Here is a 26,943-nt window from a genome sequence, read left to right on the forward strand (position 1 = left end):
TTCCTGGCAGACCTTGTCGCCCTGTAGTCTGCAGTGTTAGTCCTAGGGTCATACATATTGGCACGCAATGCCCTTGTCTTTTTGTTTGTGCTCATAGGAGATGACCCTTTCTCTCCAGGATAACTCAAGACTTTCTGCTCCTCTGGCACAGTACAATAAGGCTGGTGTTTTGTTATTTAAACAGCGTCCATGCTGAAGTCAGTGAGAGGTACTTAACACCGGTGTTGGCTTTGAGCAGGGATTGAGATGCAACTCTGCAGGCCCCTACCCTCATCCTGAGAAAGAAAATAGCCATGCAAGAGAGTTCGACAGGCCTGCACACTCAGACTGGTTGCATTCGTTAATTCACTGAGGCCGGCTTCCTGACACATATCAAGGTATGGGGTTAGATCATTCCAACAGGTTTGGCAGAAGGCTACTCCCAACCCGCTCTCATTAGTATCAAAGTATCAGTGATAGATAGGAGTAACATTAGGAACAATTAACAAGGTTGAACTGTTTGGGCTTTTCACCATTCTAATAATGCTAATAACAATGATGAGTTTCATCTAATTATTGCAGCTCATGTTTTATTTGCAAGGATCAGATCTTTTCAATAAACATTTGAAAATGCATTATCGCATCTTTTCTTGGTGACACCTTGGGCATGCAGAATTGACAAATTAATGGGTTAGAACTGTTTCCACAAATTCCTTGGTAATCAGAGTAGTTCTGTTTGAGGTTAGCGATAACATCTAGAATTCTGAAAGGTTAGGGGTTTAGATGTGGTACTGTGAGCTAGCCAGACCAACATTTACTGATTATATAAGAAGATTGAGTCTCTGTGTTAAGTGTTCTGGATCTAAATACAGTCTCACTAAATTTGTAGGAATCGTATAACCGTTTTACAAACTATTTTAAGTTACACTCATCAGCCAGCACGCCAATGACCGAGATTCAAGCATGTGGATTAATTCAAGATAAATGTGCTGGAGAACTGTAGTTACAGGTAGGTATCCTATTAATTTTAATAAGTCCCTTAACCCCTTCCCTGCTGGTGTCGAGCTGAGCTCGTCAAGGCACACAGTGCTCATGTGCTCATGACTAGCTCAGCTCGTCATGAGACCCACCCCCGGAAATCCCTCTGGTGCGGGCACCAGAGGGATTCCCTTTTCTTCCCCAAAGCCTCGGAAGCTGGGGAAGAGCTTCCCCAGATCTACCCACTAGACACCAGGGAGGGGGTAGCGGCCCCTTGGTCAAGGGCTTTTGCTCTTCCCAAATTGTTTGTGTAATTTAGTCTTTTTGGGGGGAGCGAAAAGCCCACTGGACCCCAGGGATATTATTGTATTGCCGCATAATTTATTAGGGTTGGGCTGCCCATAACAAGCTTGCCCCCACCCTGCAAAATACACAGTTGGGGGCAGTAGCCCCCAATCTGCCTTTCGGGGGCAAAAAACTGTCTATATGCCAGGGATTTTTTTATTATATATTGTTGTGGTGGCTGCCCAATATGGGCATGCCATGCCCCCACCCACCCCCCAAAAAAATGACAGCCTTTCTGCCCCCCCTGGGATGCAGATGGGGCATTGGCCCCAAATCTGCCCCTCTGCGACCCCCCCCCCCCCACCCCGGGGATGCGAAAAGCCCAGTAGACGGCAGGGATTTTATGGGCAAATTTTAATTAGAGTGGGAGCATTGGCATGCCCGTTTTGGGCAGCCCCCACCCTAATTAAAATTTGCCCAAAAACTCCCTGGCGTCTAGTGGACTTTCTGCCCGCCCCCCCCCCCCGGGGGGCAGATGGGGGCATTAGTCCCCAATCTGCCCCGCCGGTGGGGGCAATAAGCCCAGTAGACGCCAGGGACTTTTTTGTGGCAAATTTGATTTAGGGTGGGGACTCCCAAAACGGGCATGACGATGCCCCCACTCCACCGCCAAAATAACAGCCTTCCTGCCCCCCCCTGGATGGCAGATGGAGCAGTAGCCCCTAATCAGCCCCCCCCCCCGGGGGGGGGGGGCAAAAAAGGCTCTAGATGGCAAGGATTTTTTTGGGCAAATTTTAATTGGGGTGGGGTCATTGGCATGCCCGTTTTGGGCAGCTCTGCCCTAATTAAAATTTGCCCAAAAAGCTCCCTGACGTCTAGTGGACTTTCTGCTCCCCCTGGGGGGCAGATCGGGACATTAGCCCACAATCTGCCCGGCTGGGGGCGTGGGGGGTTTGAGCCACGGATTTTTTGGGTGCAAATTTTAACTATGGTGGGGGCTCCAAAAATGGGCAGCCCCACCTCAATTAAAATTTGCCCAAAAAACACTACAAATTCTGGGTAGGAAAACATTGGGGGATCCATGCAAGCCATACCTCATTGGACGCCCCGAGTGTCTAGCTTTCAGAAATGTTTGGGTTTGATATTTTCCCAAGATAACCGCAGATACCGGGGCCAAAATCTCAAATGAGAGCTGCCTTCCAAATGAAAGAGATTGTGTAAAAAGTTCTTTTGAAAAATGACCGATAAATCTCATGCTAGTATGAGTATTCCCAATTTCGAAAATGTACAAATATGTACTGTTTCTAAACTCTATATTTGTTCCCATTTCAGAAAAACATAGGTGTCTTTCATACCGATTTTTCCATGTATACATTTTCCCACAATAATTGCTATATACCCCGTACCTAATAAAAAGCCATTACAAATTGCTGCTCAGTTTTTGATTCTGGATTAGTCGGGTTCTTGGTGAACCTACACGTCCTGTATATCCCCACAACCAGTAAGGCCCAGTGGATGTAATAGTATGTTCGAGGCATATGGGCTGCAGATGGTACATTATGAATAGATTGCCATCTGGTGTTGGGCTCGGATGATTGCACTTGTTTTTCTCTTGGAGAAGTCTTTTGTGGTCACAAGGCTGGTGACTCCTCCCTTGGGTGATAGTGCGCATGGGCATCGGCGACACAAGGCAGTTTTTTCAACTAATTTTCAATTTTTCCAATATTAACTCTTAGTTTCTATAAAGAAACCCTGATTGTTCTACACAAATGACGCCTTGCTGAATTCAGAATGTTGTCTACTTTTCTAAAATGTATAGCTTTCCAGGATCCATTATTGCTTTCACATTAATTTTTACCATTAACTGGAAGGAGGTTGAAAGCACAAAAAATAGCTAAAATAGGCTAGGTCCCAGAAAAATGCCAAAACTGTGTAAAAAATGTTGGTCTAGCCCGTTTTTCCCATTTTTCCGAAAAAACAAAAAGGGTGCTGTATTTTGGCTAATTTCTGGGACACCTCCAAGGGATTTCACAAACCCTGGGTACCTTTAGAATCCCCATGATGTTGTAAGAAAAGGACACAAAATTGGCGTGGATACATAGTGGTCAAAAAGTTACAGGGGCCTAAGCGCACTACCTTAATTAGCCACAAAAAAGGCTTAGCACGGGGGGGGGGGAGGGAGGGGGGAGGGGAGGCCTAGCAGCGAAGGGGTTAAATCTTCTCAAATTTCCTACATCATTGAAATTGCACACTTCTTTACCCATTTTACGGCATGCTACTATTGCATTCCTGATCAAACTGCAAAACAGTTTTCTTTCTAGGGCAAGGAGCTATTGCTGTTGAGAACAGTCTGCTTCTCATCTTGATTATATCTAAAAATGAAGGAAATTTTCTAAGAAACAATTTGGTCCCATTCAGTTACTTATTTTGTATGCATTTGAATTTAGTTTGTGTACCCTGTAGGTGCAGGTTCATTTATTGAGGTAGATTGCATTAGTGTAGCAATAAGGCAGTGTTAACGGATAGTTGATTGCTGGTCAATGGTAATTCCTGAGACTTTCAGCATCTATTAAGCTCACAAAGGCCAATAGGTAAATAATGAATGGGTTCCTTCAACCTCTTTCTCTCTCTTGGTATCAATATGTCTAACTGGCACCTATTTAAAATAGTGAGGCCTATGCACAGATAGGCTTCTCTATTGAAGCTAAGGTGGTTTGGGGAGAACACAATACTCCAGTCTCGAAGTTATTCCGGAGGTTGAAGACGATTGTATGAAAGTATGGTGTGGAGAGCATGGGACTCACGTCTGAGCATACCCAGGCCCAGATCTCTACTGGAGTGAATGTATGACATTGTTCTGCATTCTGTCCATCAATTGTTGTTTTTGCATTTGTCTCCCCTAGTGGGATGGGTATGCTCAGACGTGAGTCCCATGCTCTCCACAACACTGGAGTCAAGCTATCCTGGCTGAAGACGGCTGATAGCCAGAAACTGGTCCTAGGATACTTGATTCCGGTCCAGGAAAGACATGGCTTGGCAGTTCGGGCTGGACTGTTCCCATGAGGCACAGGGTCAAGGCTGATTTGCATATGGCCATGTCTGAACTGGGCTGGTGTGGAGTGCAAAAAAACAATGGATTTAGGCCCAGACCTCTGTACTGGGGTGAATGTATGACATTGTTCTGCATTCTGTCCATCAATTGTTTTTGCACTCTAAGTATTCTTCAGCCAGGTAAAGGTTTTTGCTCAGCCTGCTACACCAGAGGCCTTAAATCCTAGAAAAAAAGTACATGCCATCCTCATAAGACCTCAAATACATAGAGGTACACCTGAAGCAAGAAAGTGGGATGTATCCCCAACATCCATGAGCTCCCCACCAGACTGGAAATGCAGTAGACTGAAGACTGCTGGTAGAAGATAGCGAGAACTGCCACCCTGTGACTTATCACAAGTCCCAACACCCTCCTCAGCAGATATGCACACCAGCATTGGGATCACCTTGTGTCCTACCTTCCGGAAGAGTATCAAAATAGGGCCAGAGCAGATGTAAATAAAGGAAAAACAGTGAAATCTTTCCTTAAGTCACCTTTTGCTTAGACCATTTCAGCGAGGAGGCAGCTTGCTACAGGCTCGGTGTTGGAAAAATGTGCATTGCTGCTCATCATGGATTTAAGTCAGAGTTCCAAGCAAATGAAATTGACATGCCTCTCAATAAAAGCAATCTGTTTGGCCCAGACACAGAATCACTCTTATGGTGCAATACAGAAGGTGAATGATACCGAAAACACCATGTGGGCCCTGAATGTTTACAAACCCTCCATAAAAAGGTGAGCTGCATCTGAAAGGAAGGGTCCAAGGAAGAATACTTTGCAACTCCTAGAGACAGCAGAGAGTAAGTTTGTAAAAACCTACACAATGGCAGCAGCAAAATCAGTCAAAGACTTTTGTTCGAGATAGAGAAAAAACACAGGGGCAGCAATTTCAGAGGATCTGCCTGTGCCTCATCTAAGTGACTCCATCGTGGCAAACTGGTACCAAAAATGTAGAAGAAATATACAATATATAGTTCTCCTAAAGGAGACAAACCTAATGGGTACTCCTTATACTTTCTAGTCCTAAAGCAGGAGCGGACTATGCAACTTGCTCTAGATCTGAGGACCGTAAACAGTTTAATAAAAACGTGAGATTTTTATATGGCAACTGTGCAAGAGGTATTAACTTTACTGGAGAAGGTAGACTACCTGGCGGTTGTAGATTTGAAATAAGTCCGCTTTCACGTTGATGTATCTGCTGCTCACAGTAGATTTCTCAGTTTCGTGACTGAGGTTGATGGTCATTTGCAATGTGTTTTGCATCCAGGGTCTTTACCAAGTCACTAGCAGTAGTTGCAGCACATCTAAGTAGACAAACAATACATATATGTGCCTATTTGGACAAATGGCTGGTAAAGGCAAACACATTCCAGCAATGCCAGTCAACTGGCAGAGGGTGGTAACTCTTCTACACCAACTAACTAGGGTTCTTTGTGAATTACTGACATTTTTCCCCCTATACCAGAGACAATGAATATATATCCTGGGCGAGGATTTGAACATGGCAGCGACCTAACTGGCCTCAGAGAGTGCAGGCAATGCTGAAACTGCCTTGCCCTTTCCAGGCGTCTGTCTGACGGTGAGAATGATAATGAAATGGAGACTGATGCCTATTACATTCACCCTATTCCAAGCACAAGATTGCATACAGAACCCATTCAGGAATGGTTGAACAAACCATGGTAGCAAACAATCGTGAATTTTGTGAGATCTACTGGCTGTAACAGGTGAGACCACCAGGCAAATGAAATGATGGGAATCTGGTAATATGTTCAAGGTGAAACCATTACGTACATTTCTTCCACAGGGCATCATAAAAGATGCATCACATGGGCTGGTGACACCCAAGGTGAATTTAAAGATAGGGTGACTGGTTACTCAGTATGCAACCAGATACAACTAGCTGCATATGAAAACTATATACTTAGTGCTGAAAGCTTTTCAGATTCCTGCCAAATTTAGTATAGCCTTTCCACATCAATTAATGCATCACGATGCGGCATCTTTCCAGAAGCCATCAAGTGCATCACAGAGGGCTGTACAGATATTTAGTGTAATGAGGGAAGATCATGTATTAAATGTAGGTTACAACCACGAGCAAACTCATGCAGTACTGTGACTTTTATTAAGACTTTTTTCACAGCAGTAACCAATAACACCCATCGCCAGGTGGATAGCACAGACCATTAAACTGTTATCTATTAGCAAAACATTAGAAGCCATGCCTGGGGCACGTTCTACCATAAAGAAATAGGTGATTTTAGCTTTCATGATCAGCATCTCAATGCAAGACAACTGTAGGGCAACCACTTGTTCCACTGAACGCACTTTCACAAACTGTATGTTTAAATAGACATGCTTAAAGGTTGCAGTAGAACAAGGAGTATTAAAATAAAATTGGTTCACATCCACTCCCTATTCTGACCGTCCACCACAGGAAGGTAAGATCTCTACATAATATGTGCAAAGCATGTATATCTAGAAGAAATTTCACACTGTAAAATAAACCACTGACCTATGATAAAGGTTTTTCAGCTTTAAGCTTTATTAGATTCTCATACTAGCTTCCCACCTCCCCATTGAAAGAGGGCAGAAAAGCAAAATAACAGAGCGATGTATAGGGGCATTATGAGCTTATGGCTATTGTCTCATCATATCTCCACGCCCATTCACTGTATTGAAAACTTTTTTATACAAACACATCTGAAAGAAACAGTTAGTTATAGATTCCTTACCTTAGAATATCCCCAGGTGTCAGACTGGATCCGAAAAAAGTTTAATCCGCATTACCCCTACGTGTCCGTAGGTGACTTCTGTTGACTCCACATTCGGCGCTGTGATCGCCGGGATGACGTTGCAGAGGTTACTTAGATACCACCCGTACACACTGGCGTCCGTTTTCTTTTTCCGCTTCAGCAAGCGCAGATCCAGAGAGAGCGGAACCCCCAGTAATTTTTTGACTGACTTTTTGCGACTTTTCGACTCTCATGGACTCCTGGTGCACGAGGGATGCCCAGTGTCCAGGCCTGCGTTTCCTGTACTCGGCTGCTGTCTGTGACGGACCCACCCTGCGTGTGCCTCTACTGCCTGGAGCACGACCATGACCCCAAGTCATGCTCTGACAGCTGAACCATGGCCCTGAATTATTTGCGGGAGCGGTCCCGAAAGCTCCTCGAGGCTAGGCAGTCGGCTCCGTGTCGTTCGGGGTCCCTGTTGCATGGGAGGCCACGGGACCAATCGCGGAGCCATCCTCTTCACTCCTCATCGAAGTCTTCGCACTCTTGGTCAAGTAAGTCAAAGCACAAAAAAGTATAAGAAGCATCATTTATTTTAGATTTTCTCTCGTCGTCGGTCGACGTGATAAAGGTTGCGGGTGGTGCCACTCCCACAGCTCCGCGAGCTGTACCTTCAGGGTTGACTCCGGCCTTCCATCCCTTCCCAGGACTGGGAGTGACCCTGCCCAGCTTTGTCAGTTTTACGAAGCGATGCATGCCATCTTTGGGCAGCCTGACTCCGCTGGTGAGCTTTCGGGCCCGCAGATTCGGCTGGAGTCCCTAGGCCTTTGACGCCGGCATATCTGCAGGACCTCCTTCGATTCAGGCCTGGATTTGCACCGGTCGACCTCTTGACACCTCCGGCGCTGATTCCTCCGGCACCACGTCCGCAGCTGACATCGGCCGGACCTCCAGGCGGCATAGACCCCGGCTTCGAACCTGATGTGAATACGGAGCCAGACCAACGTGTGATCCGGCGCTGATGGGTACTCTTGTGCCTGCATTTCACCCAGGCCATTTTCAGCCAGTTTGGCAGCCAGAGGAGGGTGTGGAAGATTGAGAGTGGTCTGAGGACCCTCTCACTGCTCAGCTGTAATATGATCCAGACTGGAGAGAGGAACTGGGGGATCACCAGACTTTGGCATGTAGTCTCCTACCGTGGCTAAAGAGGAGGGAGCGTCGTACGCAAGGGTAATGTGTAGGGTGGCAGAGGCTGTACACCTCAAGCTACCTACTGTGGCAGTCAGGACTAACCTCCTGACAGAGGTGCTTCAATCGTCAGCGAGCTCTTCTGAGCCCCGGCTACCATTTAATGAAGCCCTCATGGACATCCTTTTGGGCACCTGGTCCAGGCCCACCACAGGGGCTCCTGTGGATAGGATGGTTGCCCACCGCCCTGCCCCGGGCGACCCCACTTTCCTCTCCCAACACCACTGCCCGAGAGCTTGGTAGTCAAAGCCTCAGCGTCCAAAAGCGCATTCCCTACTGCAGCACCGGACAGGGAATCCAATAAGCTGGATCAGTTTGGGAAGAAGTTATTTTCTTTCTCCAGCTTAGGGCTGTGGTCGTTGAACACTGCATGCCTTTTGGGCAGGTATTCCCACTCTGTTTGATACAGTGGCTCAAGTGCTGCCTCAGTGTCCGGAGGAGGCCCGGGCTGTGCTCTCCTGTGCTGTTGCCGAGGGGAGAGATGTAACAAAGCTCACCATCCTCTGTGGACTGGACACTGCCGACTCACTGGTAGGACCATTTCAACGTCAGTGACGCATTTCCGTCAAACCTGGTTGAGAACGACTGACTTTTCTGGGGATGTCCAGAACACCTTGATGGACATGCCCTTTGATGTCAGTCGCCTGTTCGGCGATCAGGCAGACAATGCGCTAGAGTGCTTCAAGGGCTCAGGCTATGTCCTTGGCCCTCTCCACCACGTTTCCTGCAGGTCTCTTTTTCGCCCCTTTCAGGGTGCCCAAACAAGTTTCTTTCAGAGCCACAGGCCAGCACAAGCTGTTCAACCTCAGCTGAGCTGTTCAACCTCAGCTCGCCCCCAGAACCACCGACTTGGTTCTGGGAGCCTGCAGGTGGGCCAGTCCACCCCCCACTTCAGCAAATCAAATCAGGCGTTTGTTAAGTGTGATTACTAACCTGTAAGGGTCTCCAGGCGCTGGGGGTGTAGGGGTGGTTCGCATGTTCCAGTCCATCAAGGAGGGGGTCTGTCGAAGAGCCAGGTTTTGAGGTTTCTTGCGAAGATGGGGAGCGATGTTATGTGTCTGAGGTGGAGCGGAAGGTCGATCCAGGCTCTGACCGCGCGGAAGGAAAAGGAGCGGCCTCCCGATCTAGTCTTTCTGGTGTGGAGGACCATGGCGTAGGAGAGCTGGGCTGATCGTAGGGTCCTTTGGGGTGCATGGAATTTGAGTCTGCTGTTCAGGTATGCTGGTCCGGAGTAGTTGAGGGCCTTGTGAGCATGGGTTAACATCTTGAAGGTGACGTTAGCTTCGATGGGGAGCCAGTAGTGTGCGCGCAGGTGCTGGGAGATGTGACAGTGGCTTGGCAGGTTGAGGACCAGTCTTGCCGTAGCGTTTTGGATGTTCTATAGCTTGCGGGTGAGGTTTTTGTTCTGGCATAGAGTGCGTTGCGGTAGTCGAGCCTGCTGGTGACCTGGGCATTAGAGACGGTCTTTCTGTGTTGGATCCATTTGAAGGTCTTACGTAGGAGCCGGAGAGTGTGGAAGCAGGACGACGAGACGGAGTTGATCTGGCGCTCCATTTTGAGCTCAGAGTCCAGGATGATTCCCAGGTTGCATGCGTGGTCTGTGGGGGTGGGCGGGCTTCCGAGGGCAGGGGGCAGCCTCCAAACCTTCCTAGTCCGACCTTTCATGCCCATCAAATGCCAGTAGGCGGTAGGATTCGCCATTACTTTCCCCTCTGGCGCACTATCACCTTGGACAAGTGGGTTTTGCGGATAGTCTGAAGGGGCTACTCACTCCCATTCGGGACTATCCCTCAAGCCATGCCACCCCAGTACTTTCGTATGTCGGGGGATCATCTGGTCCATCTCCAACAGGAAGTTATGCTCTCTTGGCCAAGCGAGCCATCGAGCGCGTTCCTGCCCCAGAAGTAGATCGTGGATGTTATTCCCACTACTTTCTGGTGCCCAAAAAGGACAAGGGCCTGCGTCCCATCTTGGATCACAGGGATGTCAACTGTTTCCCCTGGAAGGAGAAGTTCAAAATGTTGACCCTGGCTCAGGTCTGGTCTTCCCTTGACCCTAGAGACTGGATGGTAGAGTTGGACTTGCAGGACGTTTATTTTCACATCTCCGTCCTGCCTGTTAACCGGCCTTACCTGCGGTTCATGGTAGGCCACAAGCATTTTCAGTTTACCATGCTCCCCTTTGGCCTTACCATCGCCCCTCGGATCTTCTGTCGTAGCAGCAAAGGACGGTCCTCCACCTGAACCTGTCCAGCCTCCATCTCCTCGCGTGGAGATTGAGCGGCGTCATTTGACGTCATTTGACTTGCCTCCCGAAGTCTGTGATGTAATCTTGGCAGCCAGGTGTCCCTCCACTAAGGCGGTATACGTCTGCAGATGGAAACGATTTGTGGCATGGTGCACAGCAAAGGCTGTGGATCCCCTTTCTGCCCCTCTTTCTGAGTTTCTCTTGTTCCTTCTTTCTTTGGCCCAGCAGGGCTCTGCTCTGGGCACTCTAAAGGGCTACTTCTCGGCCAATATCAGTCTTTCTAAGGCTTCCTGATCAGCCTTCTCTTTTCAAGTCCCATGTTGTAAATTTCTTTCTTAAGGTCATTACTCCTCTGTTTCCTGCTGTTCCCTTCATAATGCCTCAGTGGGACTTGGACTTGGTGTTAGCCTATGTTATGTGTGCTCCCTTCGAGCCGCTGCATAACTGTCCTCTCGGGCTCTTAACTCTCAAAGCTGCTTTTCTGGTAGCCATCACTTCTGCGCTCAGGGTGAGTAAGCTACAAGCTCGGTCTGCCAAGCCTCCCTTTCTAGCTGTTCATCCGGACAAGGTCGTCCTTGGAACTTGACCTTCCTTTCTTCGAAAGGTGGTCACTTCTCATATTGGCCAAACCATCACTTTGCGTACCTTCTTTCCACCTCTGCATCCTTAAAAAGAGGAAGAGAGGCTCCACCGTCTGGATCCAAAATGTGCACGCTCCTTCAATCTTGGTTTTACTCTAACCATCTAAAACTGAACCCTAACAAAACTGAAATTGTTCTATTCTCCCCCAAAAGTAACCACCTCCCTATTAAAAGCTGGATCACTGACCTCAAAGCTCTCAATTGTCCGCTCACTCTATCCAACTCGGCTATATCCCTAGTCTTCACCCTGGACAAAGATCTGTCTCTTGAGGACCATATTAAAACATCAGCCAAAGGAGCGCTTTTCATACTTAAACACCTCAAAAAAATCTAATCTTTCATCCCTTCTGACGACTTAAATCGCTGGTCCTATCTAAACTTGACTATGGGAACGCTATTCTCACTAGGACCCCGAAAATTCACCTCGCTTCCCTTAGAGCAGTGCTCAACATGGCTGCCCGTCTCATAACAGACTGTCAACGGCATGAACACATCAGGCCCACACTAGAGTCCCTCAACTGGCTCGCCATTGAAGGTAGATGCATCTACAAGACTGCCTGCGACAACCACAAAGCACTTCACTCTCAATCCCCGGACTATTTAAACAACAAACTCACAAGAGCAGGATGTGCAAAACCAATGAGAAGCTCCAGTGCTCTTGTACCCTAGTTACTGAAAAAGAACTCTACCCAGACTTGCTCTTTCTTAGGCAATGCTCCCTGCATTTGGAACGCCCTCCCGAGGGACCTTCGATGCAACCCTTCCTACCCAGGCTTCAAAGGAGACCTGGAATGCCATCTCCTCAATAAATACTGGAGCCCCTGAATCTAACCCCATTTATTTTTGACCTAACCTAATTTCTGTAATTTGTCTGTTCATCACTCTGTTTCCGCTGGCTCTTGCCGAGCCAACACGGTCACCTAAATTGTTAATTGTTTGGACCTCATTTTCAGCAACTTCATCCCCATGTCCCTACAAGTCGTTCTTTGTAATGATTTTACGTGTTACTTCTCTGTTACACTTTCCTTATTTTTAAGCATATGTAACCATTGATCTTAAGTTTATTGCCTTGCTCCAAAATCTGTGCTGTTCTTTCATTTCCTTTGCCATTTCGTATGTAACCTGTTCCATTGATTGTTGCCTTGCCATTGATTCTGTAAAGTGCTCTGATACCTCTGGGTCAAGCTAGCGCTTTATAAAACCTCTAAAATAAATAAAATTTGTTGGTTACGTGGGCACTGAGAAAGGTCGGGACGTGCACAAACGGACCATCTCCAGGTGGGTCGTTCTGTGCATCAAAGCCTGTTACTCTTTGGCTAAGGAGCCTCCAGTGGGGCTGAGTGCCCAATCTACCGGGGAGCTGACAGATGCAACTTCTTTGGGACGGGTAGTCCCCCTAAATGACATCTGTCAGGCAGCCACGTGGGCATCGCTGCACCTGTCTACGAGACACTACTTTCTGGACAGCCAAGTCCGGAGAGACTGCTTCGGACGTTCTCTTCTCCAGGACTTTCTGATGTGATCTTGGTTCGCAGACCCACCTCCGGGGTTGGTATTGCTGGAGTATCTATTCTAAGGTAAGGCATATATAACTAACTTTCTTTCAGATGAACAAGTTACTCATCTGCGGTAACGATATATCTGTAAGAAACATTAGTGTTCGAGGCATATGAGCTGCAGATTGTACACTTAGCATTAGATCGCCACCTGGTGTTGGGCTCAGATGATTGCATGTTGTTGTCGTCTTGAAAGAAGTCTTTGTAGTCACGAGATAGGTGACTCCTCCCTTGGACGATAGTGCGCAGGGGCATCGGCTCCATCCTTAGATTGTTTTTTTCCGCCACTAGATTCAGATGAGTTTTCCGCTTCTGCTAGAAATAGACTTTTCAAGCACTTCGAAGCGCAAAAAACATCCTAAAACTCTTCAAACTAACTTAGATATTGACTAACATCGTTTAGACTCCATCAGCTCTATTCCGGTCGTCGACGCAGGCCGTTGGGCCTATCCTCGCCGTGAGGCCTACACCTCGTGGAAAGGACGCCATTCAAGAGATGCCCAGAGTGTGGATCAAAGTTTCCACACAGTGACCACCACGAGGTCTGCAACCTCTGCTTATCGCCAGAACACGACGAATCCAGTTATACAGCCTTCGTGTCCTTTCGATCCAAGAAAACTATCAGAGATCGGAGGGCCCGTCGACACGACATGCAGAGATCTGCTTCGGAACCGGTGGATATCTTTGAGGAGGTTCCGCTCATTCCAGAAGAAGATTCCGATCTCCAAATCGTATGAGGCAGACGACTCAGATGAATCCATACCATCGGGGCAGCGCGTGAGTAACACTGCCCTTGCACCACACACAGTACCCAGATCGAAGGCAAAGGTCAACACTCCGCCTCTGGGGCCCAGTCGCGACCGAAAAACCACTTCGGCAGCCCCGCCATCGAGCCAAGCTCCGAAGAAAGTCATTAAGCCTTCCGGTAGCTCGGTACAGAGCAAGCCGCACGTGCCGATCCCACAAGCTCTCTCTGCACCGAAACCGAAAGAAGTCTCGCCTCCGAAACTGTCGACTTCTAAAGACAAGGGTATGAAGCCAGCGTCCGATGCCTCGAAGCCGACGAGACAAGCTTCCACTCCTAAGACACCGTCTTTGGTGCCGAACCAGTCAAGGCCTGATTCTGACGCGTCTAAGCCCTCGAAACAGCCTACAGCACCAAAAACAACACCTTCGGCGCCGAAAACTATGCTAAAGGACATTGTAACAACTCCTAAGGCTACAGACCAGCAGCAACCTCTTCCGGTACCGAAAAAATCGGCGCCGACAAATGTTCTACAAGGAGAAGAACTTCTCCAGCCAGATCCTCTGCAAAAGATCTACATTGACCCAAAGATAGGTCATGTATCCACTACACCACACAAGAAGAGTAAGGCAGATGCAACATCCACACCTGTAGATCCTGCCAAGAAGGACTCTGCCACATCTCCTATGCACCCCATCTTCACCTATACTTCCTTCTCCTTCATCTCCTGTTCCTCTTAACAATTCACCACTGATCTCTCCTTCACATTCTCCTCTTATCTTCACACTCACCTCCAAATGATGATGAGTATAGTTTAGGAAGAGGGATAGACCCAGATGACCCTTTCCCATACCCTGTAGATGATACAGACTGGGAGTACCCAAACCCACAGGATGTGCCAGATATTCCTGACTCAGTCATACCCATCAAAACCTTCTTCCCCAGAAGATAACATTGGCTTTGGTCACCTGTTAAACAGAGCTGCCATTTACCATGGGGTCACTATGCATTCTGATGAAGCGGAGGAAGATTTTGTATTAGACACCTTTTGAGCAAATTCTTCCTATGATTAAAGGGGTCATCAAACATGCTCCAGAAATATTTAAAGACCCTTTACGAACTAGGATCCTAAACCCTAGAATTGAGAAAAAATATAGGCCTGCACCTGCAGATCCAACCTACATTAAAGGACAACTACCTCACTAGTTGTCTCAAATGCTAGGAAAAGGGCAAACTCACAAACTTCAGGTGAGGCACCCCCACTTGACAAAGAATCCAAGGTAATAGATGCTTCAGGCAAAAGGATAGCTGCGCAAGCTATCAACATATGGCACATAGCTAATACAGAAGCCCTCCTTTCCCGATATGATAGGGCTCATTATGATCAGTTAGAGAAACTGCTAGAACATCTACATGACCAATATAAGGCTCAGGCAAATTACTGTATACAAGAAGGCAAGCTGATTTCTAATGCCTCAATTAAATGCGCACTAGATGTAGCAGATACTACATCTAGAGCTGTAAATACTAGTGTCGTACTTAGGAGCAATGTGTGGCTACGCATTTCAGGTTTTAAACAGGAAGTGCAAACTACCATTTTAAACCAACTATTTAATCAAAACCAATTGTTTGGACCAGAAGTAGAAGCAGCACTTGAAAAAACTGAAGAAGGATACAGACACTGCCAAATCTTTGGGAGCTTTACAGTCCACACAAACTAGAGGTTCCTTTTATCGCTCCTTCTATAAAGGGGGCTCCAAACAAACTGATGCAGACAATACAACATCCTTCAAATCTAACACACAAACATCCTCTAACAAAGGATATTTTAGAGGTGGATATAGAGGGAATAACAACAAAGGAAGAGGTTGATGTAACAACAATAATCAAACCTCTTCCACCACAAAACGGTGACTTCCCTCCGCTCCCCCAACAGCATTCCACTCCTGTGGGGGGCAGATTAACACAATTCCTGCCTGTCTGGAACTCCATCACAACAGACAAGTGGGTAAGACAGATTATTCAGTATGGCTACTACCTAGAACTTACAGCAACCCCTCCACACATACCACCCAGGCAGCGTCCAATATCCACAGAACACCTTACTCTGCTCAAACAAGAAGTTCTGTCACTTCTACAAAAGGACGCTATACAAATAGTTCCTTTACAAGAACAATTCCCAAGAAGGACAGGACACTAAGACCGATCCTCGACCTCAGGCCCCTCGATCATTACATACAATCGGATCATTTTCATATGATCACTTTACAACAAGTGCTCCCACTGCTGCAACAAGGCGATTTCCTTACAACACTAGACCTAAAGGACGCCTACTTCCACATTCCTATACATCCTGCTCACAGAAAGTATCTAAGGGTTGTACTCGAAGGACAACATTACCAATTCAAAGTCCTTCCATTCGGAGTGACGACTGCACCACGAGTATTCACAAAGTGCCTAGCAGTAGTAGCAGCACATCTCCGGAGACAGTACGTACAGGTTTTCCCTTATCTAGGCGATTGGCTCATAAAAGCCAAGTCATTCAATCAGTGTGTCCAACACACACATCAGACAATTCAAACATTGCACGACTTAGAGTTCACAATCAACTACACCAAGTCGCACCTGCAACCCTCTCATATACATCAGTATCTAAGGGCTACAATAAACACGACTACAGCTCTAGCGTATCCCAGTCTAGCTAGGATACAGAGCATTCAAGCCTTAGTCACAGCTTTTCAGCACCAACAATCTCTGCAAGCCAGAGTGTTCATGAGACTAATAGGCAAGATGGCATCCTGCATCTTCATAGTACCATATGCAAGACTGCAGATGCGTCCGTTACAGGAATGTCTAGCACAGCAATGGAACCAGGCTAAAGGGCAACTAACAGACCTGGTGTTGGTAGACAGCCGCACACATTGCTCTCTGAAGTGGTGGAACATCAAAAACTTGACAAAGGGGAGGCCGTTCCTCGAGCCTGTTCCACAACTAGTGCTCACAGCAGACTCATCCCTCACAGGATGGGGAGCTCATCTCCTACATCATACAACTCAAGGTCAATGGAACAGTCAACAAAAATTGTTCCATATCAACCATCTAGAGCTGCTAGCAATTTTCTCAGCACTCAAAACATTCCAAGTGCAAGTACAGAACAAAGCTGTCTTGATCCAGACGGACAACATGACAGCCATGTATTATATACAAAAACGGGGGGACACACTCTTCAACTGTCTCAGCTCGCACAGAACTTTTGGAGATGGGCCATTCCACAGAACATATATCTGTTGGCAGAGCACCTTCCAGATATTCACAATCAGATAGCAGATCTGTTGAGTCGACAGACACAACAAATTCACAAATGGGAACTACATCCACAGGTTCTTCAACCATTCTTTCTCAAGTGGGGTCTTCCAGACATAGATCTGTTCGCCACACACAAAGGCAAAATGCCCAACCTTCGCCGCCAGGTTTCTACACCCGCTGTCCAAGGGCAATGCGATATGGATGAACTGGTCCGGCAGATTTGCGTACGCTTTTCCGCCACTACCACTAATACCATTAGTAGTACGCAAGCTCAGACCACAGTCTCTCAAACTGATTCTAGTAGCTCCCACATGGGCACTCCAACCGTGGTTCACCACACTGCTAAAACTATCTCTAGTTCCACACCAAAAGTTACGACTGACTCCATCCCTGCTAACGCAGAACCATGGAGACATCCAGACCTAAATCAACTGAATTTGGCGATCTGGCTCCTGAAGTCTTAGAGTTCGGTTATCTTAACCTGCCACCAGACTGTATGAACATCATTAAAGAGGCTAGGAGACCTACGACCAGAGCTGGTTATGCTGCTAAATGGAAGAGATTTGCCATTTATTGCATCAATAACCACATTGATCCCCTGGATGCTTACATCCAAAATATCATTTGCTACCTTTTACATTTACAAAGGTGTAACTTGGCATACTCATCCATACGCCTGCACCTTGCAGCAATTGCAGCATATTTACAAAGCGGACAACATCAGTCTCTTTTCAGAGTGCCTGCAATTAAAGCATTTATGGAAGGATTGAAAAGAATCATCCCACCCAGGTTGCCACCTTCTCCAGTGTGGAACCTAAACGTTGTTCCTACAAGAATCATGGGACCCCCTTTTGAGCCTTTACATAAATGTGAACTGCAATTCCTTACATGAAAAACAGCTTTCCTTATTGCTATTACCTGGCTTAGAAGAGTGAGATACAAGCATCACAATACAAGAACCATTTTTACAATTACATCGTAACAAAGTGGTTTTAAGAACTAATCCAAAATTCCTCCCAAAAGTCATGTCAGTTTCATTTAAACCAATCTGTAGAGTTACCTGTGTTTTTCCAAAACCCAGACTTTGTAGCAGAAAGGGTTCTGCAGACACTAGATGTTAAGAGCTCTTCTATACTATATAGAGAGAACTAAATCTTTTCGAAAAACAAAACTGTCTTTCTCTCCACCTCATATAGGCAACCACATTTCCAAAGGTGGGATTGCAAGGTGGATTGTAAAACGTATACAAATATGCTACCAAAAAGCAAAACGTGCATTAACAGTTCCTCCTAGAGCACACTCCACACTCAAACTAGGAGCCTCTATGGCTTTCTTAGGAAACATCCCCCTAAAGGCCATATGCAAGGAAGCAACATGGTCTACAACACACACCCTCACTAAACACTACTGTCTTGATGTGCAAACCAAGCAGCAAGCTGCAGTAGGCCAAGCTGTCCTTAAAACTCTATTTCAAACTACTGCAACAGATACAGGTGACCACCGCTAGGGGAGACACTGCTGCACAATCGATGCTAAGTTTACAATCTGCCGCTCATTTGCCTTGAACGGAAAATGCTACTTACCAGTATGCATCTGTTCTTGGCATGTATAGCTGCAGAGTTGTACACGCCCTCCCACCTCCCCAGGACCTGTATCTGTTCCAGTTTTTTCTAACTTAGATGCACACGCATGGACATCTTTTTCTTTACTTCTACTAACTCCATCATTTCCCATCATGGCGAAAAACAATCTAAGGATGGAGCCGATGCCCATGCGCACTATCGTCCAAGGAAGGAGTCACCTATCTTGTGACTACAAAGACTTCTTCCAAGACGACGACAACATGCAATCATCCAAGCCCAACACCAGGTGGCGATCTAATGCTAAGTGTACAACTCTGCAGCTCCACATGCCAAGAACAGATGCATACTGATAAGTAGCATTTTCCGTTCAAGGCAAATGAGCGGCAGATTGTACACTTAGCATTCCTTGTTATAGATTCCTTACCGCCCCACCCATCCTCCCTGTTCTGCGAACTGATTTCTATTGCTATAGACACCCTTTCAGGGCCCTGGGTTTGTGCACCAGTGGTCAGTGTCTTGCATGGCTCAGTATTTGTGGCGCGGAAAGTCGTGTGCAGAACCGATGTAAGCGCGCAAGGGCGGCGTCTTAAGTAACTTCCGCGACTTGAACCCGTCGACCACGACGGACGCAGAGTTGACAGACGTCACCTACCGACGCTCAGGGGTACTGCTGACTAAAACATTTCCAGATCTGGTCTGATGCCTGGGGGATATTCTAAGGTAAGGAATATATAACTAACCTATGTTTCTACATACACTAGACTTAAAGAGAGCTCTCCTGTACTATATAGACAGAACAAAACTTTTCAGGAAAACAAAGCAACTTTTTGTTGCCTTTTCACCACAACACAAAGGCAACCCCATTTCCAAGTCTGGTATAGCCAGATGGATTGTTAAGTGCATACAGATTTGTTATCAGAAAGCTAAAAGCACATTAACAGTTCCCCCCCCCCCCCCGAGCGCATTCAACAAGCAAATTAGGGGCATCCATGGCGTTCCTTGGAAATATTCCTCTAGAAGACCTATGTAGAGCAGCCACATGGACAACCATACATACATTTACCGAACACTACTGTGTAGATTCACACTCCAAACAGCAAGCTGCTGTAGGACAGGTTGTTCTAAAGACTCTATTTCAGACTGCTGCAGCTGGCACAGGTAGCCACCGCTAACAGGGAGACTGATATACATTCTATGCACAGATATGAATTCAGCAGCCCACATGCCTCGAACGGAATATGCTACTTACCAGTATGCATCTGTTCTTGGCATGTAGGGCTGCTGACATTCATATCGCCCACCCTCCTCCCCGGTGCCTGTCGCTTCTGTAGCACTCAAAATGTATCTCTAGCATGGACATCACTTACTGTATCATACTCCATCTCTGCCACAATGGCGAAAAACAATCTGAGGATGGAGAGGATGCCCATGCGCACTGTAGTCCGGGGGAGGAGCCACCTATCTCGTGATACTTCGAAGACTCTTCCAGGACAACAATGTGCAATCATCCGGACCCAACACTAGGCGGCGATCTATGCACATATATGAATGTCAGCAGCCCTACATGCCAAGAACAGATGCATACTGGTAAGTAGCATATTCCTTCTTACAGATATAGTGTTACCGAAGGTAGGTAGCTTGTTCTTCATTGCCAAACCACTAGACAGCTGAATTGTGAAAAGCACATGAATATAGTAGAGCTTAAAGTTACAAATCCATAAATACATGTAAGTAACTGGTTTCTTAAGTTAATCTCTCCCATTATAACATTTCCATGGATGGGAGAGATTCGTGAGGGCTTGTATGAGGTTCTCAGTTATTAAGACTAACTTAGATCAGGGCTTTGAATTCCCCATTGAATGCAATACTGGAGAAGTAATTTAGGTTTGCGTCGAAGCAGTTGCCTGTAAAGTGCATCACGATTGTAATGTACTTTGTTTTCAGCTTCTGTTTAATCTTGTTTTGAGGTCTTTCACCCAGAAGATGCCTAGTGCATTAACAGACTATTTAAAGACATCTTTATTTGTAGAATTGCTTGCTCCACTTTTACTACAGATGGTATTTGTAATATAATTGAACTGTTTGATGAACATAGCAAGGTTTCAAGCGATATTTTTGCTGTGCCTTCTCTTCCCTACTCATGTTAGTCTGTGTCAGTCTGCAGGTTTTCCCCGCAGCTGTCTTATTCTTGTGATTCACCCTGGGCGTACTGTATTGCTAGCATGAATATCCAAGCTACTTACCAAAACACCTGTACAATGTTTGTGAAGTAAAGCGAACGTAATTTATTCTAAACCTGCAGGTTACAAATTATGATGGTGCAACTGGCCTGCCTCTTATTCAACTATGGAGTATGCTGGGGGAAGAGGTATGTAAATTAACAGTTAATTTGTGCATGTATTTATCATTTAGTGTTGTACACTGGAGGTTACAAGCATGTATGCAAAGCTGCACTCTTTATGTTCGAGGCGTATGAGCTGCAGATTCTACACTTTGCATTAGGTCGCCACCTGGTGTTGGGCTCAGATGATTGCATGTTGTTGGCGTCTTGGAAGAAGTGTTTGTAGTCATGAGATAGATGACTCCTCCCTTGGACGATAGTGCGCACGGGCATCGGCTCCATCCTTAGATTGTTTTTATCCGCCACTGGATTCGGATGAAACTTTTCTGCTCCTGCTCGAATTCTACAAGTACTTCGACGCGGAAAAACTTTACCAAACTTTGACAAACAACTTTCGACATCAACAATAGTCAACTCCACTTCATCAGCTCGATTCCGGTCATCGACGGGGGCTGTTGGGCCTATCCACGCCGTGAGGCCTACACCTCATGGAAAGGACGCTATTCAAGAAATGCCCAGAGTGTGGAGCGAAGTTCCCACACAGAGACCAGCACGAGTTCTGTAACCTGTGCTTGTCACCAGAACACAACAAATCCAGCTGCACAGCTTGTGCATCCTTTCAATCCAAAAAGTCGATTCGAGATCGGAGGGCCCGATATGCAGAGATCGGCTCCGGAACCGGCGGGTATCTTCGAGGAGGAGGTTTCGCTCGTTCCAGAAGAAAATTGTCCAGATTGTATCCTAGACAGACGACTCAGGTGACTCCATACCTTTCGGGTCAGCACGTGAGTACCACTGCCCCTGACACAGCACCCACAATAAAATCTAAGGCAAAGGTCAACACTTTGAAAGCCCCGCCATCGAGCCCGGCTCCGAAGAAAACACTCAAGCCTTCCGGTAGCTCCTTACCGAGCAAGCCGCATGTGCCGATCAAGCCAGCTCCCTCGGCACCAAAACTGAAACCGTCGACTTCGACTTCAAAAGACAAAAAAAGGAAGCTAGCGTCCGACGCCTTGAGGCCGACCAGACCAGCTTCAACACTGATAGCTTCGGTACCGAAAACAACAAGGTCTGATTCGAAGCGCCCAAGCCCCTGAATCAGGCTACGACATCGAAAACAGCACCTCCGGTGCCAAAATCGACGCCAAAGGACATAACCATTACTCCTAAGGCAAAAGACAAGCAGCAACCACGTTTGGACCCGAAAAAATCAGCGCCAACAAAGGTTCCTCAAGGAGAAGACCTTTTCCAACCTGAGCCTCTGCAAAAGAAGATCTACATTGACCCAAAAACAGGTCATGTGACTGCTACACCACACAGGAAAAGGAAATCAGATGCAGCACCTTCATCAGTAGTGCCTGTAAAGGACTATGCCACATATCCCATGCAACCTTCTCCTATCCTTCCTTCTCCTTCCTTCTCCTTCATCTCCTATTCCTCCTACCACTTCACCTCACAATTCTCCTGAACACTCACCTCATCATTCTTCAACACACACACCTACAAATGACGAATACAGTGTAGGTGGAGGGTTAGACCCAGATGAGCCTTTCCCTTATGATCCAGATTGGGAGTACCCAAACCCACAGAATGTGTCAGATATTCCTGATCCACATTCATACCTTTCAAAGCCTTCTCCACCAGAAGATATTAGTTTTGGGCACTTATTAAATAGGGCTGCCATCTATCATCGGGTCACCATGCATTCAGATGAGGCAGAGGAGGATTTTCTATTGGACACTTTTGAGCAATCTCAAAAGTCTGTGCAAATACTGACAATGATTAAGGGAGTTATCAAACATGCTCCAGAAGTGTTTAAAGATCCTGTAAGAGCTAGGATCATAAACCCAAGAATAGAAAAGAAATACAGACCAGCTCCTGGGGATCCAGTATATATTAAGTCAGCTACCCTTAGACTCCCTAGTAGTTTCAAACGCTAGGAAAAGAGCAAATTCGCAAACATCACGGTGAGGCACCACCGCCAGATAAAGAGTCAAAAATTATTGATGCTTCAGGAAAAGAGTAGCTGCACAAGCTAGTAATACATGGTGTATTGCTAACACTCAGGCCCTTCTGGCAAGATACGACAAGGCTCATTATGATCCGCTAGAGAAGCTCTTACAACATCTACCTGACCAGTATAAGACACAAGCAGAGGACCTCATACAAGAGGGTAAACTCATATCAAATGTCTCAATTAAATGTGCACTAGATGTGGCAGACACTGCATCCAGAGCGATTAACACTAGTGTCCTTCTTAGACGCCACGCGTGGCTACGGATTTCAGGGTTAAAGCAGAAGGTGCAAACCACCATTTTAAACCAACCATTCAATCAACAATTGTTTGGTCCAGAGGTAGATACAATACTTGAGAAAATGAAGAAAGACACTGACACAGCCAAGTCTGAGAGCTCTGCAGTCTACCCAAACAAGAAGCTCCTTTCTTCACTCCTTCTACAGAGGAGTTTCCAAACAAACTGGAGCAGACAATTCAACCTCCTTTAAAACAAATACACAAGCATCCTCTAATAAAGGATACTTTAGAGGAGGTTACAGAGGTAACAACAATAAAGGAAGAGGTCGAGGTAACAACAACAATTGATCCTCTTCCACTACTAGAGAGTGACTTGCTTCACCTCCCCCAACAGCATACCTCTCCTGTAGGGGGAAGATTATCACAATTCCTACCAGTCTGGAACTCCATCACAACAGACAAGTGGGTGAGACAAATTATCCGGTCTGGCTACTGCCTGGAACTTATAGCGACTCCCCCACATATACCACCCAGACAGCGTCTAATGTCCACAGAACATCTAACTCTGCTCAAACAAGAGGTTCTCTCATTGCTGCAAAATGACGCAATAGAGCTAGTTCCGTTACAACATCAAGGAATGGGGGTTTACTCACTCTATTTCCTAATATCCAAGAAGGACGGAACAATAAGACCAATCTTTGACCTAAGACCTCTCAATCGCTATATACATTCAGATCATTTTCACATAACATTACAACAAGTGCTTCCTTTGTTGCAACAAGGTGATTTCCTCACTACACTAGACCTCAGACGCCTACTTTCACATTCCCATACATCCTTTTCACAGGAAGTATCTCAGGTTTGTACTAAAAGGACAACATTATCAATTCAAACTCCTTCCATTCGGGGTCACAACCGCAGCAAGAGTGTTTACCAAGTGCCTGGCAGTAGTAGCAGCACATCTCAGAAGACCACATATTCATGTCTTCCCATACCTAGGCAATTGGCTCATAAAAGCCAAATCATTCAATCAATGTGTCCAACACACATCCCAAACAATTCAAACTCTGCACAGCTTGGAATGTACAATCAACTACACAAAGTCACATCTCCAGCCCTCTCACGTACATCAGTACCTAGGGGCTACCATAAACACCAACAAAGCTCTAGCTTATCCCACTCCAGCCAGAATACAGAGCATTCAAGCCTTAGTTGCAAAATTTCACGACCAACACTCTCTTCCAGCCAGAGTGTTCATGCAATTAATAGCCATGATGCCATCTTGCATTTTGATCGTACTATATGCAAGACTGCAAATGCGCCCATTGCAGGAATGTCTAGTACATCAGTGGAATCCGGCACAAGCACAACTAACAGACCTGGTGTTGGTAGACAGCTGCACACATCGCTCTCTGCAATGGTGGAACACGCAAAACCTATCCAAAGGGCGGCTGTTCCTAGAACCAGTTCCACAGATAGTGCTGACAACAGATGCATCCCTGATAGGATGGGGAGCACATCTGCTCCACCAAACAACTCAGGGACGATGGACCGCTCTAAAAAAGGTGCTTCACATTAAGCACGGGCGAATTTTGCGAATCTGGCGTTCGCGAATTTTGCGAACTCGCAATCTGCAAAATCCGTGAATTCTCGCGAATTTGCGGATTTTTTTTTTTTGTGTTCGCAAGGATTTCTGCCAGTTCGCAAGGATTTCTGACAGTTCGCGAGGGTTTTGTAACAGTTCTCAATCGCGAACTTACATGTCGGCTCGCAACGGTCACGATTATGTTGTTTCTACGTCTGGTTCATCATCATAGGTTCCCTGCACCCTCTGTTTCACCCCTGCCACCCTATGTTTTACCCATGCCACCCTCTGGTACATCAATGCCTTATGCCACCCTCTGGTTCATCATCACTGTAGATTATGGGGGGGAAAAGCAAGCACACCTGCCTGCTTCAACTGACATGAATTAATTTGGGGTTGATTTATTAATGTGTCACTGTTTTAAAATTCCAGTCTGGCACCTGCATCCTTATCTGTAATTTGCTTTCTGTTGCAGTGCAATTTTTTTTTCCAGGACCTTTGTGGCCTACTTGTAGCTATTCTATGAGCCTGCTGTGAGGGTCAGAGCAGGGTCATACAATTGTTGCAACTAGCAACTGAACAATTGTTGCAACTAGCAACTGAACTTTGGAGGGGCCCTTGTCAGGAAGCACTACAGGGAACGGTTACTAATGATGAGTTAGAACTTTTGAACCTGCTTTTACTTTTGCAAAACTCGTTTTTCTGCAGAGCAGCATTACAGCAACTTTAATGCCCCACCAAGCTTATATGAGAAAGTTGATTTCCAATCCAAAAGTTATCCAAAGAAAATCAAAAGGCCTCAAATCTAAAAAAGTGCAGGCAAATGTCAACCTGAGGAGTTATTCTGATAAAAATAATAATTTTCAGAAGGTCTATGCTGCTTGCTAGTAGATTTCTTGTGCGGAATTGCAATTTTTGTAATTTTGCGAGTGCGAGATTGTTGCTGCCCGCCGCACCTACATGTTCGCAATTGCGAACTTACACCGCAAAGACAAAAAATCTGCTGCGTGCGAATTTGCGGATTTTGCGGGAAATTCGCGAATCTCGCGGATTGCAAATTTACCGAAAATCCGCGAGCGTAACGGATTTTCCGCCCATGCTTACTTCACATCAACCACCTATAATTGTTAGCAATATTTTTAGCACTGAAGTAATTTCAAGTGCACAGAAAAAACAAAGATGTCTTAATCTGGACAGACAACATGACAGCCATATATTACATACAAAAACAAGGAGGCACACATTCATTGTAACTGTCCCAACTCGCACAGCAAATTTGGAGATGGTCCATTCCTCAAAACATATATCTGCTTGCAGAACACCTCCCAGGAGTTCACAATCAGATAGCAGATCTGTTAATTCGACAATCACAGCAGATTCACGAATGGGAACTTCATCCACATGTTCTTTTACCATTCCTCCAAAAGTGGGGCCATCCAGACATAGATCTGTTTGCCACACAACAAAACGCAAAATGCCCAACCTTCGCCACCAGGTTCCCACACCCGTTGTCCAAGGGCAATGCAATATGGATGAACTGGTCAGGCAGATTTGCGTACGCTTTTCCACCAATCCCACTGATACCACTAGTAGTACGCAAGCACAGACAGCAGTCTGTCAAAATGATCCTAGTTGCTCACACATGGGCACGGCAACCGTGGTTCACCACACTGCTAGAACTTTCTCTAGTTTCACACCAAAAACTGTCTCCGTCATCAATGCTAACGCATAACCATGGAAACATCAGACATCCAGATCCAAGTCAAAATTAATCTAGCGATTCGGCTCCTGAAGTCTTAGCTTGGTATCTTAACCTGCCACCAGACTGTATGACTATTATTAAGGAAGCCAGAAGACCAACTACTAGAGCTTGCTATGCTGCTAAATGGAAAAGATTTGCCATTTACTGCACTAACAATGACATTGATCCTTTGGATGCATCCATCCAAAATATTATCTGTTACCTTCTTCATTTACAGAGATGTAATCTCGCATATTCATCTATAAGATTACACATAGCAGCCATTGCAGCATATCTACAAAACAGAGAACATATGTCATTGTTTAGAGTGCCAGCAATAAAAGCTTTCATGGAAGGAATAAAGAGAATAATTCCTCCAAGGTTACCACCATCTCCAGTGTGGAATTTAAACCTTGTCCTTACCAGGCTCATGGGACCCCCTTTAGAGCCGTTACTCCAGGGGTACCCATAGTACGGCCCGCGGGCCGGTGGCAGCCCGGCAAGCCTTCCTGGGCGGCCCACGGACATTGCAGACACCTGTGTTAAAAATTAAATAAATTAAATAGTGTTCGCAAATACAGCCGCAGCAGCTCGGACTCAGACTGTGCTCTGTGGGGGCCCGGGTGAT

General features: G+C 46.2%; 1 protein-coding gene across 1 annotated transcript in view; it reads left to right on the forward strand.

Moving 5' to 3' along the window:
- The window catches only part of LOC147666498 (A-kinase anchor protein 1, mitochondrial-like), a 214,986-nt gene that overhangs the window by 182,352 nt on the left and 5,691 nt on the right, over positions 1–26,943 (forward strand). The window contains exon 7 of the mRNA XM_086949035.1: positions 20,697–20,762. Coding sequence (XP_086805161.1) covers positions 20,697–20,762 — 66 coding nt within the window. The remainder of the gene's footprint in view (positions 1–20,696; positions 20,763–26,943) is intronic.

Source organism: Lissotriton vulgaris, unplaced genomic scaffold, assembly GCF_964263255.1.
Source record: "Lissotriton vulgaris unplaced genomic scaffold, aLisVul1.2 SCAFFOLD_1451, whole genome shotgun sequence".
NCBI classification, from domain to species: domain Eukaryota; kingdom Metazoa; phylum Chordata; class Amphibia; order Caudata; family Salamandridae; genus Lissotriton; species Lissotriton vulgaris.